At 36.8% G+C, this 20,397-nt stretch overlaps 1 protein-coding gene across 1 annotated transcript in view; it reads left to right on the top strand.

Annotated features, from left to right (window-relative positions):
* MLLT6 (MLLT6, PHD finger containing) overlaps positions 1-18,706 on the top strand; it is a 2,458,880-nt gene extending 2,440,174 nt beyond the window's left edge. Inside the window, exon 19 of the mRNA XM_044055280.1 lies at positions 14,467-18,706. Within this exon, the coding sequence (XP_043911215.1) occupies positions 14,467-14,511 (45 nt within the window). The 3' untranslated portion in view covers positions 14,512-18,706. The remainder of the gene's footprint in view (positions 1-14,466) is intronic.
* Positions 18,707-20,397: the final 1,691 nt, after the last annotated feature.

Raw genomic sequence — 20,397 nt, 5'->3', positions numbered from 1 at the left:
TCTTGTTTTCTGTTTTTTCCTCTCTCCCATTCTCTTTTGTCATGCATGGCCTTGGTTACCTCAGTATTGACTGAGGTTTCCTTACATCCAGTAAAATGAGACATATTACTCTTAAACAGAATAATTCAGTATGATTGCACTTAAGGGGTTAACTTTCCATCAAGAGAGGAATATATTTTTACTCAAAATATTTGTTTTTTTCCCCAATTTTAAGAATGTAAAGCTTGAACCCTTATGTAATCCTAAGTAATGTTCAAAGCCAAGCATTATCCTTTAAAAACTGTTGTGAGAGCTTGTTGTTTAATTATTAGCAATAGGTTGAGGGCTTCAGATTGACATTATGATATGTCTGGCATGGAAATATCAGCTTGCTGGTCTTTTTTTTTTTATGACAAGCTTCACTTGCTAATAGAGGAACATGGTCCCTCTAGTAACAAAATGATGGGTGCATTTGCTTGCTTGGGTCACCCTTGTGTAAGTTAGTTTCAGAGTTGTTGGAGCCTAGTAGGTCAAGTTGGCATTTGCTATGTTTTTTGCTGTCCACTTCATAGTGGAATGAGGAATGAGGTCATAATACTGACACAATAGCAAGTTGTGGGTGCCCTGATGTCTCTGCACCTTGGCAACAAAGTAAGTCAGATGTTACATTGCCTGTCAGTGATTATTCATTTTTCCAAGGTGCAGTTGCCTTGTAATGAAGAAGTAAGGGGACACTGAGGAGCTTTCCCCTGCAAAAACAAAAATGATTTTTGTTTGTGTAGTATTTACTTGTAAAACATCAGAACTTTGTACATGCATTCTGAATTTATGTACTTGAGCTGTCATTTACAAGTTGCAGTGAATCCTCCCCTGTGACATGAGCACAGATGAGCTGAGCATCTGTAGCAGATTCATGAAACTGTGGTAATGGAACACTAGGGTAGGCCAGTGAGAAGAGCTTAAAATTAAGCCTGATGTCCGAAAACATTAGGTTGCCTGCAAAATATGCCAAATAACATCCAGGGATGATTTTAAGCTCAGTGTTTCTGAAGTATAGCCAAATAATTTACTTATGCTGAACTGATGAGTTCAGAAAAAGGCCAAACTATGGGATGTCTACAGCTAGTGGGGTGTGGCTTTATTGGCCAGAATGTACCCATAAAGGCATAAAAAATAAAAAGCCATAGACATTCAGAAGCCATGTAGTTGAAACAGTGGGTATATTCTTAAGGGATCATTTGTATGTATCCCATAGACCTCCACTACAGAAGGTTTGAAGTATCACACACTAAAGAGTTTAGTTTTTTGACCACTAGATGCCCTCCTAAATGTAAAACTGATAGAGAAAATGTGTGGAGAGTAGTGTGAAGCCGAAATACACCTACAGTTAACTGGTAAACAGTTCCATTACACTTCTGAATGGAACATGATTTGGCAGAACATCACAGATTTTGCTTTGTTCCTCGTAATATTTTTGATTTTCTGGTAAACCACTAAGGATGAGAATCAGTCAGTAATACCAGGTGTTTGTGTTAAATAGTTCTTTTTGCTCTGAAAATGCATGTTAATGCAAAACCTGTTGAATTAACTTCTTAAGTGAATTACAGGAACATTTTAAAAAATGTCTGATTTTGGCCCTTTGTCCAGAATTCAAATTCTTGATCAAGACATTAAATATGACTCCAGCAAGTAAACACACATCAGTACAACAGTTTCAGTAAATAGTTAAACAATTTTGATACAAGACTGTTTTGGCCAAAGTGTAAGTCTGTGAACTGAAAATAGTGATTTCCCACATTGAATATGAATGTTTTTTTTAAAGAAATGTCTGAATTTGTAACTAAGCATATTTCATGCCAGAGGAAATCATCCATGCCTGCTGTAGAGTAGCAGGAAAGTGGAAGGAGATGAAAGTCACTCTGATTTTTCTTACATTGCCTTGTTTGGGCAGTGGGGTACAAATTGGGTTGTTGTGTCTTTCAGTTTTTCCTGGTTAGGGGTCGCCACAGCGGAACTCCGGTCCGCTAATGATTTGCAGTAGATTTTTTTACATGCCAAGTTGCCAGCCCTGACGCACAACCTTCAACGAAGGTATGCCCATTCACGCATGTCTCCACACAGAAGACGCTTTAGCTGAGAATTGAACAGGACAACGTCTTACCATGAGGCGACAACGCTACCGCAGCACCACCACCGCAGCTGGGGTACAGATTGGGTATGAATTGTAAACCAGATTAACAAAGCATTATGTTTCCTGCGAGGGCTAGTTAAAAAGCTAAAAGATTAAAGAAAATGGGCTAATTACACAGCTAAGTGCAGGGAAAATGTCAGTTTGTGCATCATCCACTCCACCCACTTTGACATCCACAGAGCTCTAGAACCCTAAACTCTTCCCCTCACTCCCAGAATGCCCCACACTTCCTTATCCCTCCAGATCTTGTTTGTTGAGATGGTTATCATTTTTTATGTCTAGGTAAATAAATTGAGTAGATCTGTTCTTTCATCTTATTTGTAGACAGGTTAGTGTAGCCAAGGCTAAAGTTGCACTTTCTGTTGTTTAGTTATCATTTTTTCTCCTCGCCCTCCCACCTACGTGACCCAAGAGGATTAGGCCTATTAGCTGTCTGTTGTTTTATTAGTATAGCTAACTTGGTCATGTTTTCTTATGGTAGTGGTAGTTATTAATATAGATAGGAACTAGGGTTACCACCTTTTCAAATGCCCAAAGTGGGACATTTTTGGTACAAACGTCAGATTTTGCAGGCCAAAACATAACCACAGCCAGTACAAAGGACAGAACTTCACTTTTTTGCCTAAATAAAAGCTTATTGTTGTAGCATTTTAGTTGCTTATTCTGTTTCTTATAACATTTAGGTGTTTCAGATACAGAGTAACTGTTTTATGCAACTATTACATAAAATATAGGAAATAATTTTGTCCTAAAATCTCAGGACATTTGCCATTTTTGCAAATTTTCTGCAGGACACATCTGCCCAAAGAGGGACTGTCCCCTCACAAAGTGGGACAGGTGGTATCCCTAGATAAGAACAAGACAGAGAAGGCTTCAAGGTTTAAAAATGTGTCAAATGTGGATGCAAGATTCTGCCCTTAGGTACATGCATTGTGTGCCGTGGAGTGAGACGTTTAGATGCTGTATGTAGTATATGTTACAGCTTTGGATGCGGAGCTCTCCAGGAGCATCAGAGTAAAAGTACCACTTCCCACTGAGGTCAGACTAAGGAAAGTGAAGTGTAGAAATGAAGATGATAACGGCAGACAGGACTTCAGATACATCCCCCCCCACTCACCACAAGTCTATTAGGAAGGAGATATCCCCAGCCCACTTACTCAAGAACCTGAGCAGCCCTCAACCTCAGGAGTGTCATATTTTTAGGTCACTGTCCTGCCAGATCCTGCCTCCAGAACTCTTGAGTAGCTTCTCTTCAAAAAGGGACCTTATTTGGACGTGAGACTCTACTTCTCTATGTCCATACATTTGGCCAGGTCTGTCCATACCCTTCTAGTCACCTTGACTGGGACAAGATAATGACATTGGTCATAGGTTCATAGGTTCATACGCGGTTACTAGGCTGTTCACCCAAAGGTCTTTATAAGCTTAGCCGTGTGTACCCAATATAATACTAGAGAAACCTAATATAAAGGATCTTGCCTAAACTCAAGAGAGGCTTTAACTGCAGTTTGCCGAAAGTGAAGCCAGAATTATGATTATGGATAGGGAATTTTGCATCCAGCAAGTGATGAAACTACTGAATGACCATGAAACCTATGCCTGTATGTCAGTAAATATAGTTAAATGTGGTACGGACAGGATTGCTGTTTTGTTGTTTGACTTGCTGACTACAAATTTGCTAACAGAGGATTTATTTAAGTATTTTAATGTAGAAACTCCCACCATTCCAGTTATATATGACCTTCCCAAGGTACATAAAGATATCATATGTCCACCTATGAGACCCATAGCGTCTAGTAGAGGCTGGGCAACAGAAGCCATGTCAATATATGTAGAGAATAATCTTCATCCAGTGCTTGAAAAGTGTGAAACAGTACTTAAAGACACAAAATCTTTTCTCCAAACATTGTATAGAAAAGAAGAAAAGGAGATTGAAGAGGCGTTGATTAAATGCATCTTCCCATTGTTGAGAATTATTTTTATTTTTATGTGCACATACACTTGCACTTTATGCACATAAGTGCATTTCTCTTTTTTGTAATTTGTATATAAGTAGATTCTATTTTTGTAAGTGTTTTTATATTTTTATAAATGTAAGTGTTTAAATTTGTTTGTTTTTAAAGAACTGCATATGCAATGTGTTTTAATTAAGCAAGAGTGTTTGGTGCGTTGTAGGGCTTCTTTAAATATTTTAATGCATGGTGATTGAATGATTGTTTAAATCTGTGCAATAGTATTTAAATGACTGTGGTGCTAAAAAGTTTGTTACAGTCTGAGGAAGCCAAGTATGGTGAAAGCGCTTACTGAGCTTATGTTGTGTTAATAAAGAACGTTCCTACTACCATCGTTGACATCGCATTTGATTTTTGGACTTTTAATTTGCTGTTCATCTGCAGATTTTTGTTGCTGGTACTCTATTGGCGATATTGCTGGTATTTGGTAACTGAAACAGCTTACAGGCTCTCACGTTCCGTTCATGACATTGATTGTATAGAAAGACAATTTCGATAAATAAAGAATATCTGCCTGTAACCTTAGATATTACATCCCTTTTTACAGTGATTCCAAATCAGTGGGAAATAGAGAACATTAGGAGCTTGCTATGTTCTAAATGTGTAACAAAGGGCCACAGTTCCAAAGGCAAACCAAAACTTTAATCTGTGAGCACTTTCGTTCACTCAAATCAAATGAACTTCTTCAGACAAATTCAAACAGTAAAACCCCTCCTTATATAACCAAGAAATCACATGACCAATAAAATGCATTACATCACAAGTTTAAAACTGATTGTTAAAAGGCATATACATATTTATAAAGATATTTACATATACTTTAAAAGAATTATTAAACACAAAGTGGGGAATTATTAATATATAAAAAAGTGAGCGTTTGCAAGGGAAAAACATCAATGGAATTTCAGGGGAAGAAAATTTTCGTGTTTCTACATACAACGGTCAAATGCAATGAGGAAGCACCAAAAAGAAGGCAAAATCACAGAAAAACAACTACAACAAATGGAGATATAGCAAACTGGGAAGTACAGCATGAATAAAATGAAAATGAGCCTGCGGCTGTTATTTCTGGTGAAGAAAACAAGCACAGTGAAGCAGCTGGGCATCCTGTTATTCAAACTAACCAGCAAGGTGACTTCAATATATTTAACTTTACTATTGTGACTATAGAACCTAATCTAATTTAAATTTTAGCAGGGGGAAACGCAGAAAGCAAATATAGGCACTGTATGATGGACTTTAAGTTCTACATACATAAATTAAATTTACAGCTTTCATTTCATGGTTGTGAAATGAATAACGTGAATGAAAACAGGGTTCCTAGTACTTTTAACCCACCCTTGCATCCTGTACTAGCACTTTTTGAAAAAAAAATGTGAAATTGATTTTAGAAATAAATTAAAGGGCTCTTATGCTCATGGGGGGCAAAAGAATATGAGTAATGAAAATCTACTGGAACTAAATGCTTTGAGGCTTGCCAACATCAGTCATGAAGCCAGACAAGGTGGGGGGCTAGTATTTATGACTAAGGATGAGTATAACTGTAGAGTGGAGGAAATGCTGAAACAGGACAGTTATGAAATGATGTCTTTAAATGAACTTAATGTAGCATACAGGAAAATAAGAGGTCACATTAATGATTTATTTATTTGCGGTCAAATAGACTTGGATATGTTTAAGTATTTAACAGCATCAACACCTGTCACACCTGTTATCTTTGGCACTCCAAAGATTCATAAGAATCTGGCTAACCCTCCTCTACGCCCTGTAATTGATGGGAGAAATTCAGCCACATATGCTTGTGCTAAGGTGGTTGATGGTGTCTTAAAAAAATATGTAACAATGGAACACCAAATGTGTAAGGACTCCTGGTCATTTTTAAGGGACATGAATAATCAAGAATGTAGTGAAGAGCTCAACTTTTTAACTGTGGATGTAGAAAACCTTTACACAGTCATCCCCCACAATTTAGGAATTGAATGGGTGGTAGATGTGTTAGTAGAAAGAGGTGCCCCAGCAAATGAAACTAGATTAGTTGAAGAACTACTGTACATCATTTTGCAGAACAATTTTTTCATGTTTAATGGTACATACTACCTACAGAAAAGGGGAGTAGCTATGGGGTCCCCATGTGGTGGTAGTTTTGCCAACTTAGTTATGGCCTTCTTTGAGCACCATTTTGTGTTTACCAGAAGTAACATCAAAGATAAAATCATGTATTATATGCAATATTTGGATGATATAGTTATGATCATAAATGGAGATGAAACCACAGCTAAGGAAATAGTGGATGAGATGAATGCCAGCAGATTCTTTCTGGAATTCACATCCAATTTTGACAGCATAAAGATTGCTTACTTGGATGTGGAATTAACTAAGGACATTTTAGGGAGATGCTACTTACCTAAAATTCATAGAAAGAAAACCTACTCGAAATCATTTTTACATTACACAAGCTGCCATCCACAATACCAGAAAAAATCTATAGTCAGAGGTCAGCTGGTTAGGGCAGCACAGATGATCACCTTGGATAGAGAATTCATGCCGGAATGCAATAATTTAAAACAAATGTTTGAAAGAAGGGGCTACCCAGAAGTGTTACTGCAGGGACTCATAAAAGAAGTCCAAATAAAAAGAAGGGAGGGGCACGTCTCACCCATTTTTGGACCACCAGCCTTATTAGCTCTTATGCTTAGCCCTGCCACCACTGAGGGTAATAGTGCTGACATAAATACGCCAATGCACAGTAATAACAATAGGGATAAGAATGGATATAGTGTCAGCTTAATTACTACATATACTCCTTATGGTGAGTTCATAAAGGGCACCCTGTTAAAAAACTGGTGTATCCTTATGGGAGACACAGATCTTAGATCTAAATTGGGTGCCCTACCAAGAGTTGTGTATAGAAAAAGAGCTAACTTAAAAAATATATTAGAGAAAGAGCATAAATTGTACAACAAGAACCCAGGAATAGTTAAATGTGAAGCTTGTGCCTATTGCAGGTACATAGACATAGGTAGGGACTGTACAATTGCTAACAGTCATTTTTCACTCACTGCTAGATATGAATGTAACTCTAAAAGTGTGGTATATTTGGCAAGATGTCAACTCTGTCTGGCATTATATATCGGAAAAAACGATCGTAGGTTCAAAGAAATAATCTATGAACACATTTATAGTATAAATGGAAACAGAGAAAATAATGCTTTGGCCAACCACATTAGGGACAACCCTGGACACCACTTTAAATTTAAGGTGATCGACCAGGTGATGGAGGGCCCTAGAGGTGGGCATACATCCCTTTTACTCGAAAGATAAGAGTTATGGTGGCAACTTACCTTAAATGCGCATAGTTACCCCGGCCTTAATGAGCAGTGTTCTGTTATGTGTTTACTCAAGGTTAAAAGTTTATTACGCTGAATGAATTTATGAAATTCAGTACAGAATGTTCTTATAAGATAATATAATATTTTATGTACTTATAGGTTTGTATGGATGCACCTTTTTGATTGTTTGTTTATATATTAGTAATTATCCACTTTGTGCTTAAAAATTCTTTTAAAGTATATGTAAATATCTTTATAAATATGTGTATGCCTTTTAACAATCGGTTTTAAACTTGTGATGTAATGCATTTTATTGGTCATATGATTTCTTGGTTATATAAGGAGGGGTTTTACTATTTGAATTTGTCTGAAGAAGTTAATTTGATTTGAGTGAATGAAATCGCTCACAGATTAAAGTTTTGGTTTGCCTTTGGAGCTGTGGCCCTTTGTTACTTATTTTATTAGTGCTTTATTTGTTGTTTTTTCGCTGGTATGTTCTAAATGTGTTTTCTCTAATGATAGAGTGGATCTATTAATGCAGTCTGCTTGAAATAATTTTGGACAATAATGTTTTTGACTTTAAAGATGATTTTTACCTACAAAAGGTTGGCATAGCTATGGGCACAGCTTGTGCAAACAGCTACGCCAATCTAACTTTAGCCCAATGGGAAGAAACATTTCTATTACGGGGAATGAATTTAGCAAATATGTTCTGTGGTATGCACGTTTTGTGGATGACATGTTTTTTTCTATGGGAAAACTCAGTAGAGATGCTGGGTAGATTCTTAGAATACCTACACACGACACCATTTTTAAAATTTACCTGTAAGTACTCAAATGAACAGATAGAATTCCTTGATGTTCTAGTCAAAAAATCAGAAATGGGGTGAATGGCTACTAGCCTGTATAGAAAACCAAGTAGAAAGAATTCCATATTATATAAAAATAGCATGCATCCAAGACATGTTAGCAAAAACGTTATGAAAGGGCAGTTCCCGATAGCCTCAAGATTACATAGTAAAAATGATGAGTTGGAGAGATCCATGGAAGTGTTAAGAGGAGAACTACTTGATAGAAGATATAACCAGACAGAAATAGACACCACCATAGAAGGAGTATATCAAGAACATCAAGGGAAGGGCAGACCTTACTTCTCAGAACAAACTACAAGAGATAACCCTGAAACTGACTCCAGGGATGAGAAACTCAGGTTCCCCATTACATATGCAAGTGATGTCAGTCAATTTTGTGATATATTTAGGAAGAACTGGAACATATTGTTAGTCACTAAACTTGAAGGCGTCATAGACTCTGGACCTCACTTCTCATTTACAAACAAAAAATCACTTAAAAGGCAGCTATGTTATAAAACCCAAACACATAAGTCCCTGAATGCATCAGATAGGATAGGGACATATATGTGCAGGAACTGCAGAGCTTGTAAGTACATTTTCTCATGTAGCACTTTTGTACATCCACAGCAAAAGTTTACAATTGAATTTAATTTCTATTCAGACTGCAGGACTAGAAATACAGTCTTAGTTTTTGCCAATATTGTAAAGTTTTTTATGTGGGCAAGACTAATAGAATGCCCAAAGAACACATTGTGGAACATATGAGGGACATAGTAAACAAAAAGGAGAGTGGTGCCCTAGCTAAACACGTAGAAGCTGACGGGATGCACCATGTTTGTAAATTTTTAGTTTTAGAAGTTCTGGAAGAAAATATCGGTTGGGGTGACATTAGAAATAGAACACAAGAGGCTGAGCAGAAATGGATTCTGCAGCTAAATGCAGACAACCCCCCAGGCATTAATGAAACTGTTTCTTTGAAACCATTTTTAAAGGCAAGAGCCTTAAAGCACTAATTCCCTTCCACATGGTTCTGTAGGCATTCACATTTGAACTTGCATACTGTTTTTAACAGTTTTATGTCCATTTATGTTTTTTTCTACTATTTTTAAATTAATTGAGTCTGATATAAATATTTAATTGTTTGTCTTAACTGATTGGTCACTTTGAAAGTATATATATCAAGGAAGTAATGGGATGTTTTATCAAGTCTGATGAAGCGACCTGGAAGGTTGTGAAAGCACTCACTTTGTCCTTGTAATAAAGAATTTTCCTTCTACTGTGGCAGTTTGACTTTTTATACATACTGTTGGCTCTGAGGTGAAGACTGAGCTGTTCATCTGGTACCTGTCTTTTTGTCTTTCTCTTTATACTGAATAAAAGCATTTGCATCAGAAAAGTGAAAGAAAAATCAACCGGAAGCACCTCTTAACAGTAAAACAGACGTGTGTGTCACTCCAGTTAATTGTTTTAACTCTGTAAGTATTCCAGATAAGGTTTGAGGGACCTCATAAGAAGGGTTGTCAGCCAGACAGCATTTAAAAACAGTGCAGAACTGCCAAAGGTCTCCTCTTACATAAATCATGGGAAATTCTCGTACCATGATGTAGTACCCGGTCTTCTCCATTGCTGATATACTATAGTACTTTGCAGTATCTTGGCACAGCTAATCCATGACTGTATTTAAATAGGTGCTATATGGACTTAGCTTAGACATCCTGCTTGCGACATAAGTAGGACATGTTGGAGGGACTGGTATGTGTCTCCAAGAATCCCCCTTTCTCTGGAACGGGCTTCTTGTCCTTGTTAAGTAGAGTTCTTCTTCCCTAAATAGTTCAAGAGTAATTTGGACCACTGGATGAAAAATTGGAATTACCCCTTATCTGGCACCTATGTCTCTAATGGACAGAGGTAGCCTGTAAATGCTTGATCACCCAAGCCCTAGCGTACATAATAATCTTATGGTCCCTAAACTATCAGATATGTTTGGGATGCATGGCTTGGCTAAAAACACCCCTTTGACCTAGTGTACACCTCTGACCTTATACGTATCACAGCATTACGTAGCACTGCACTGGTATTTCACTGCAGTATGGCAACTTGTTTTATAAAGAGTTAGTCGCTGACTTCTGGCTGCATCATGCAAATTACGGTTCCTCTGCATAGGACATGGCATAAGCCACATACATGAATGCTCCTGTTTAAAGATGCATTTGTTGAGTAACCCCATCCTTGTTATTTGTTCTGATGTAGTTTTTTTTAATTACTTTGTTCAAGGTTGAACGATGCTCATGATTAACCAGTATTTTTATCATTTGAGGTTTTGAGCTAATTTTCTTTGTTTTTATAAGGGAATCTGTCAAGGATGGTTGGTGACTTCAAAGCAAGGTGGGGCTGCAGAAAGCAACTGAATGGCTGAGGCTAACTAGAATGAGTTGGGGCCACAACAGGGTAGTAACAGCTATGAGCATTTATTTATTTATTTGTTTGTAGTTAGTTTGGAGCGCCGATTATCATGGACTTTTTTTCAGGCCCAGCCTGGAACTCACAAGGATACAGTGGCCAAAGTAAAAACACTTGCAAAGCAAAGTACGTACACACCAAGTATTCCAACATAAGCCATTTGACATTTATTTATTTATTTATTTTCACTGGTTGACCAGGGAAACCCGACTGGGTGTAGAACCCTCTTTTCAGCAGTAGCCTAGGGGAAACCTGAATATAAATTAAACATTAGTGACATGGCATAAAGTTGTTTAGCATTGTTACTGTTTTAAATATATAATTGGTCATACACCTCTGCATGTGCTAAGTCACTATCATTAATGAGTGGCCTTACTGTTCTCTCTGTATGCCAGGCTATTATCAGTCTCTGTTTAATCTACTGCATATTACCCACAGGCTTTGTCATGTCAGCCTTTTACTGGTCTTTTTATTATTCTGCTTTTAAATGTAGCTGATTGAATGTTACTGACAGCTGTATCACAATTTTAAGTATAAAAATTCTTGCATTGTCCAGTTTTGTATTGTTTATTAATATTTTTTCCCACTCATAATCTAATTTCTGTCTGTATGTACTTTGTTTTTCAATACAATACTACAACCCTTTTTTTCTCTTTATGTGCATTATCTGAGAGTGTGATTGTTTAAGCATTGTGATCCTGAACTTACAACAGAAACTAACTTCAGATTTTTTAGACTAGCCTAAAAATATATTTAGCCTCTACATGCAATTGCCACTATGTTAAATTGTGAATACATGTTACATAGACCCTTCTGTTACCCCTGTTAATTTCTACCTTCTTCTGTAGGCCCTTCTTTTAACTCTGTTAATTTGTACCTACTTATATAGGCCCTTCTCTTACATCTTTTAAGTCATACCTGCTTCTGTAGGCCCTTCTTTTAACTCTGTTAATTTGTACCTACTTATATAGGCCCTTCTCTTACATCTTTTAAGTCATACCTGCTTCTGTAGGCCCTTCTCTTCTCTTTATAAATTCATACCTATTTCTGTATGCCCTTCTCTTAACTCTGTCAATTCATACCCGCTAAGCACTTTTCTTAATTTTTTATTGCTGTCCCCTCACCCTTCCTTCATTCTACTTTCCTTAATTATGTTTTCCATTCTTCCTCTTCCTTCCCGATTTTCCCAAGTGTACCACTTTTCCCCTCTTGTTAATCTTATGTCTTCTCCCTGTGCCTTCTCTTCCTATTTCCCTTTTTATATTCACAGAAGTCCTACAACTTCTGTCTGGCTGCTTCCACCAGTTTCCCAGAGATCATTACATCCCGTCATAGTTGTTTCTAGTGTATATACTTCCCTTCTACAACACCTGTCTATTTTATACCCACTTCCTTTTATACTCATTACATGTTTACATTATGTATATGCTTGACTGACTAAAATTTTACTGTAAACTGTGGAGCTTTTCTCCCCTGGGCTCCTATGAAAAGGGGCGCACAGCTGGATGATCTCAGTTAACAAATGGAAACAATAAATTAATAAATAAATTTATCTCAGGCACATCATATATGAATTGGGTCATAAAGCACATATTTATGTTGCATTCACCACTTTGTGTAGTGCACAAACCACAACTCTTGGGTTTAAAAAAAGTTCCTTTTTATTCATAACAGAATGCAAATGCTTAATTGATTTTGACAAAATAAGACAAGACTTTACTTTTATAATATTGATTGTTAAACTTGATTATGACATAAAACATCTTTAACTTAATGGTAAGATATAAATTATTTTCAGTCTGTCTCTCTGTATATTACTTCTCCATCCCTTTTTGTTCTCCCTGACTTTATCTCTCTCTTTCTCTCTGTTGCTTATTCTAAACCTTCTTTGTCCACATTTGGTCATGCCTCACTACATACTACATAATTCAGTAACATAAAGTATATTTTCATCTGACACCCGCCCAGTTTGAATTATCTGTTTTCACTGCAGCAGTCCCATCTTCAGATTATTCAGGTTAATCATCACATTATTCAGGTCATGTTCACTTAACACAGGTTAATTTATACATCACTCAGGTCATCTTCACATTACTCAGATGAATCATCATATTACTCAGGTCATCTTCATATTACTCAGGTTAATCGTCACTTTACTCAGGTGTTCTTCACATTACTCATATTGATAATCATGTTATACAGGTTAATTATCACATTACTCGGGTTAATCTTTACATTACTCAGGTTAATCATCACATTACTCAGGTCAGGTCATATTACGCAGGTCATCTTCACATTACTAAGGTTAATCGTCACTTTACTCAGGTGTTCTTCACATTACTCAGGTTGATCATCGCATTCTACAGGTTAATTATCATATTAATTGGGTTAATTATCACATTACTTGGGTTAATTTTCACATTTCTCAGGTTGATCATCACGTTATACAGGTTAATTATCACATTACTTGGGTTAATCTTCACATTACTTAGGTTAATCATCACATTACTCAGGTCAGGTCATATTACGCAGGTCATCTTCACAATACTAAGGTTACTCTTCACATTGCTAAGGTTACTCTGCACATTGCTCAGGTTAATCATCATGTTGCTCAAGTTAATCATCACATTACTCAGGTTGTCTTCACATTAGTCAGATTAATCATCACATTACTCAGGTCGTCTTCACATTACTCAGATTAATCATCACATTACTCAGGTTGTCTTCACATTACTCAGATTAATCATCACATTACTCAGATTAATCATCACATTATTCAGGTCAGTTATCATTACCCATTTAGCTGTGCTGCAGTTCCTTCACAATACATAGTGTGAATAGGTTCATAGATTAGATTAGTATTAGGCTAGCTGCCCTTGCGAGCCATTTAAAGCCTAGCCAATTATCCCCTGCGAGATTCAAACTCTGTACCTTGTGTTTGTAAGGCAAGCACCTTAACCATTAGGCCACCCTCCCCAATCATACAGATTACAATTTTCAGCACATCATGAGTAATAAGAGACATACATGTAAGATGCATTAAATGGACACAGCCATGTGTTTCTTGCCAAATTACCCCAAGTGATTGAAAGCTAATCATTTCAGGATATTTGTGTAAGTCAGGATTTTCTGTGAGGCCAGTTTTATGCACCTGTGTAGTACAGAGCAGGTAGCACTGCGGATAATTCATGTATCTATGCTTGAATAGAGGGGTCACACTTATCTTGTCTAGAGCAAAGTTCATTGCCTAGAAACTTCCTGAAGTCAGTTTTCCAGGTCTAACATTTAAATCTTTTCAGCTCCCAATTTAGTTGCTTCATTATACCTGTGATAATTGCACTGGACTGAATGAGTCATTATTGGCTTTGTTAGTAGGATATATGCATAAAGACATTAAAAAGGAGCTGTGAGCAGGAGTTCTGTCATAACTTTATTTGGATATTGCAGGAGCCATGGGTACCATAAATGTAATTCCTGACCTGCTTATATAATTTCAGTTTTCCATACTGTAAACATTTTAAAACGTTTGTACAGAAAGGTTGTCAACTGATTTTATTCTTGAAAAATATTTATGCCTGAGCAGAATTTGTAGTTTTAATTACTTTTCTGTTTCTCTCTCTCTCTCTCCTTTTGACATCTAGAGAGTGAATGATAAAGGACTGACCATGAGCCAGGATAAAGGGTGAGATGGTCAAAGAAGGTTTGTGACTGAAGGGAGGGACATTTGCAGTCACTAGATCAAACGTCCTCTGAACTGAAAACCAGCCTAGAGACATTACGAGAAGCAATGCATAGCAGTTGCTTCAGCGGAACATTTTGTATTTTTTTATGTGGAACCTTTCCTTTGGACATGCTGCTTCACTGCGGAAAGATGTGCATGTTTTATGCAGCACCTTTTGGAGAGCTGTATATGATTTATGCAGCATCCTTTGGAGATATGTTTTCAGCTTTGGGTAAGCTTCATAGGAAAACAACTTGGTGACAAACGTAACCTGGCTGACAGCCAAGCAAAGCTTCAGCACGTCACTCATACAGCTTGGTTTTTAGGAAGAGGAAAGAATTTACCATACTGTTGACAAAAGATTTCAAACAACCTTTTACTTTATCAGTATCTGATATCTGTGCAGCTTTGTGGCTTTAGGCACTTCCTTCACTACCTTTTTTTCTTTTTCTTGATTTTTTTCCTTTTCCAAAATGTTTTGGCATCCCCTAACCTATCAAGAAAGTCACCTGTGCCCTGTTAAAGACAGAGTGGATTACAAATTTTGAATTTTACTGGAGATGATATATAAACCACTAGCCAAGTATGAGGTAGACAAAACCAGGAAAAGAGTAAAGATATTTATGAGAGCTTTTCCTTGACACAGCAATGAGCGATTCAGATAACAAAGGTAATTTCTTTATACTTGCAACAATTAACTAATTGAAATTTCATCCTAAGTGTATGTAAAGAGGACTGGATCATGAAATTAATACTGCGTTAGTGACCATATCTTTGTGTCCCCTGTGCTCAGATGCAGTGCAATATGTTGTGAAGGAGAGTGCAGGACACACCCAAGTGATGGATGTGGATCTGAGTTTTTTTGATAAAGTTGATTATAGCTGAATTTTTGCTGTGTTGAAAGCCTGTCAGTCATTCTTGAAACAGTGCCTTTAATACATTAAACCGTATTTTAAATACTTGAAACTTTACCCGAAAAAATGGCCCTATTGACATAAATAGGACATGTCTCTTCTCTGTCTGCTTATGTTACCGACATCTGAGCATCTAGTTGCAGTTGGCAGTTCACAAAATGTGTCAAGTGACTGCAGGCAGTGTTTAATTTGCATCCCTGACATTATAAAACATATTTTTTGTTTTAAAAGACTCATTGCTATTATTTTAGAAATTCCTATTAAACAGATTTACACACAGATTATCTGGAAGAAGCTAATAACTTGTTCAGGACTGTCAGAAAGCCAGACCTGGGCTATGACTTTTATTCGTGGTTATGTTTCAAAGTTTTCCCTGAGGGGATCTTGAAAATTGGCAACTATTATATCCTGTTCAAGTGGTGACGCTCTGATGAGTCAATATTTTACTGACTTTTTTCTATGCTGTGTTAGATTACAGAGACAGATTTGCTCTGAGAATCTTTGATGAGACACCTTAACATTTTGATTAAATGGTCAGTACGTCAGTTTCATCTTTTATATGGAAAGTGATGTGTACGTACCTAGACTGTGTATTTTGAAGGTGAACACCACTCTACAGAAACACTATGGTTATTTGCTGTACATGATTTATAATCTATTCATATAAAGTCAGCGATGGTCTTTTATATTGGTTGATTTTAGCTCGGGGGGGGGGGTGTTAGGCTCCACCTTTAAAAAAAACATAAAGAATGCAGGGAAGAGATCCTATACTCCGCAAGTGTTGACATGGGTTCAGTGATGTAGTTATACACATCTTAGCATCTAAACAACATTTTATTTGGTATCAGGGAGCACTGATTTAGGTGACCTTTTTCAAACTCAGTTGGAAATCACTGTCTGGTTAAATTAGATGCTCAGAGTCTAATAACAGGCAAATGGAAGTTGAAGGAATTCTCATTCAGTTATACGTTTACGTTCATACCCAGTTGTAGTTTAATCTGATGTATGTTTAAAGACAGGCTTTTTCTATAAACATTTACAGATACAATATAAGCTTTTTGGGCCAGTCTCCTTCTTCCAGTCTACTTTGTTATATCTAATAATAGAAGTGAACTACATGGATGTATCGAAGAATAAGATATGATTATCTTACATGCTAATCGTGCTAAATCTGTTCATTAAGATCCTAAAAGTATTTATTAATTTATGGTGTCTTCCCTGTATATATAAAATAACCTACATATAACAGCAAGAGGTATTCTTACCCCATAGATGGTGGCACACTAGTTCTGGGATTTAAGCCTTTTAAATCTCCATGGAAGGGATGCGGCCTCTGTTCTCACTGGAGTGGCACAGAACATATATTTTTTAACACATTTCTGTATAGGCCTTATGAGGATGATTCTTGATCTCTATTTTGTCTTTTCCTTCTCTGTTCGTTTAATTTTCCCGTTGTCAACAGTGATGGTAATATTTTTAACGGTTTCAGAAACCAGTTGTATGGTGACGTCCTCATTTAATTCAGGACAGCAGCTGTCTTGCACATCAGGTACGTGTGGCTTGCATAGTCATTTTTCCAGCAGAGAATAAGGAATCGCGTTTAACTAAAATCAGAATATGCATCTCACCAATGAAGAATAGAAGGAGGTGTTCTTTGCAGCTGTCTAGAATCTTACCAGCCTTTCAATGTCACATAGCTGACAACAGCAATACATTTCTGTCTGCCTGAGGATATTTTTTAATTGAACTTTTGACTTGTTTTACTACAACAAAAATCAACAATGTGCTTTCTATTATTGTATTTTCATTTGCCAGATGGAGTGACTGTTGAAGGAGAACAAAGAAACAGATTGAAATGTAGTCATTGAAGCTTGTTTCCCATGGGATGTCTCATCTGTGGAGTCGGTGTAAAGCATGAGCCACACCAGTTTGTGTACAGTAGAAACTGGTTATCAAAAAGTGAGACACAGAATTATGAAAAGAGGACCCTTTTCAGTGTGTAGCCCAAGAATTCAGAACAATGATTCTTGGAGGACTATTAATGTATTTTTTTGGCGGGGGCCCTAATTTTTAAGAGGCTGCGCATACTGCAGAGCGCATTTATGCACTTTTATTTCATGTTCACAAGTGCATCTCTGATTTGCTCAGTTTTCTGTACTACATGCCACTTTAATGAAAGAAAAAAAAATAATTAATTAATTAAGCGTACAAATGCTGAGCTCCTCTTCAAAATAACCTGCAACTCATTATGGTAAAACCATATCTGAGATCAGGAACCTGAGAGGTGTTCAGAATTTTAATAAAATAATAAAATTTAAATTATATTTTTTTCTACATTTTATAAAAACAATTTAAAAATAATTTAAAAAGCAAAAATCGTGAAACAGTGCTGTAGATGCAGTGGGATAAGGGTGAGGGTCTTGGCAAGTTCTATCACAGAAAGTTCTCGAAATATAAATATGTTAGATGGCTTGCAGGCATAGTTGTAAAGAGCACATTTTTCTAACAGTGGGCAGCTTCTGTGTCTCTGAAGAAAATGTCTGCAACTCTCACATATGTTTTGGACACCGTATATAGGACTGCAACATCATGCCAGAAGCAAACCCTCAAAATGTACCACATGAAGGAAAGTCTGTAATCATCAGTTGCACTCTGGTACCTGTTTACCTATGTTGATGGAACTGTCTACTTTATTGTCTGATATGTCTGGGTTTCATAGTTCTTTTTTATGTTTTTGTTTGTTTTTTATTTTAAATATTCTGTATATTTTTGACAGTTGAATTATGGTAGAAAATATATTTTGTAACTGCTTGACTGTTACATTTAACAGTGATGCATTTTGTGATATGATGGGTTTTTTAAATTAACTGTTTATGTACTTTAGATGATTTTACACTTTTGCAGTTCTTTCCAACTGTTCACTTGGAGTACACAAGACTGTTTATTGTCATACATGAAAACAATAAATTAATCTGTCCTTTATGGAGGTTTGGGATGGGGTCTACATAAGAGATGCCTGTTGTCCCATTTGAGCCCAGCTGTTTCTCTGCAGTCACTTGATTCTATATTTGTTTTATCAGAGTAGAAGCGAGGTGGGGGTAATGTCTTTTATTCTGGAATGGATGTCACAACATTAATCTTTTCCCTGACAGGGGGTGCTGGGATACATCTTACCATTTGCCTCACTCTGTTCAAGAAAAACAATCCAGTGTGAGATACTCACTGTAAATAAAGTAGATGACTGAATTGTTCTTTTTTTCATTATGCTCTGGTTGAAGTTATGTTGTCCATCTGTGGATGGCAACACTTACAGCAACGTTTTTCCAATCAATATGTTGCTTAACCCCGAACACAACTGTGTCAGCATCTGTTAGCCAAGAAAGCCTAACCCCTCTGAAGGGCTTCTTTTCTGCATATTATGAAGTAACCACAATAAAACATCTGTCTACATAAAATAAAGAACCAAAAAACAAACAAACTGTAGGATGCCACAGAATGAACCCAACTGTTTATTCAAAACACATAATTGCTTTCACTCACAACATGAACCATGAACTTCATCAGCTCTGATGTCTACATTTTTTTGTTTTTTGGAAGATTATTAAGAAGGAGACTGTACATTTCATAATGTGACAGAAACAAAAATGCATCATCACTAGTCCTGTTTAGTAGCACTTGGTCATAGGTTGATGTTCGTCACCGACACCCCCCCCTCAGATGTTAGTGCCAAGACAAGAACTGCCTTTGTCAGAAAGACATACCATGCACTCATGGTGACAGCAGTCAAAAGCAGTGTAACAACTTACAAAACTTGTTTTGGGGGGAATACAACAAATGTATAACAGATATATAGTACCTGTTATAACATTACAACACAGCAAATTTTACCATGTTCATGTCAACAGTCTTTCATTACTGCAGTGGTCAAAATCGCAGTTTGTTGTTGTGATGATTGGCCACAAGATGAACACGTCTGTGATAGTGTATTTTTGTTGTGTATTCACTCAGAAATTCATTTATGGAGACCCAGTAAGATCAACAGAGTCTATTTGTAACACAGTGAAGTCATGCCACCTGCAAATCATTCGGCTTTCTTCTCTGCAGGGGACTAAATTTACTTATTTTCTTTAGTAACTGGGCACTGAATTGATTCTAAATCATGGACCACTTTCAGGCACGGCCTGGGCCAAATGGCAACAACACACATACAGCAGTATATACATGAACAAAAACAAATGACATGAATACACAGTAGTGAACTAAATGCATTCATGGTTATTAGCTTATCATTTTTTTTTTATGTACCATACTGTCTTGGTGATTGACCACAGGCCTAACAAGGCAGTAACAGTGTACTTGTTATCTGCACCATTTGCTAAGTTATACTGTACTGTCATGGTTATCGATTACAAAATGAACAAGACTGTGACAGGTCTGAGACTCAAATTTTATATGTAACCAATGTGCACCTTCAACAGAGCACCAAAATGCAACATGAAGTAGTCAGAAAATAAAAATAAATACTTTGGGGGGATGAAGAGAGGGACTGTAGCTGTGAAGACAAGGCTAACATAGTCATTCACATTTTAAGGTGAGTACTTCACACAACTGTACTTTAACGCATTGTACCTTTGTCTTGATATTCTACACTAGTTGAGTAAGATTCCATACAGTGTATGCCTTAAACTGGGCACAGTACTCTGTCCTCCCTAAACATCAACAGTTGTGCCATTGCCCAGAACAAGCTAAATGAACAACTGGAAAAGAAGTGGTGACATTGAAAACTACAACCACAAGTGCATAGTTGGCTGTTTTCACCAGTTTTTGAAGCTAACCACAGTAAATTAATACATTAATAACAATCCTGGAAGTAATAAATAAAATTTATTTATTTATTAACCAAGTAAATCCACTGCATGTACGTCCCTTTTCAGGGG

Source organism: Protopterus annectens, chromosome 13.part0 (assembly GCF_019279795.1).
Source record: "Protopterus annectens isolate FY-2018-M chromosome 13.part0, PAN1.0, whole genome shotgun sequence".
NCBI lineage: Eukaryota > Metazoa > Chordata > Ceratodontiformes > Protopteridae > Protopterus > Protopterus annectens.
Note: the sequence above shows the minus strand (reverse complement) of the source record. Positions and strands in the feature narration are given on the sequence as shown.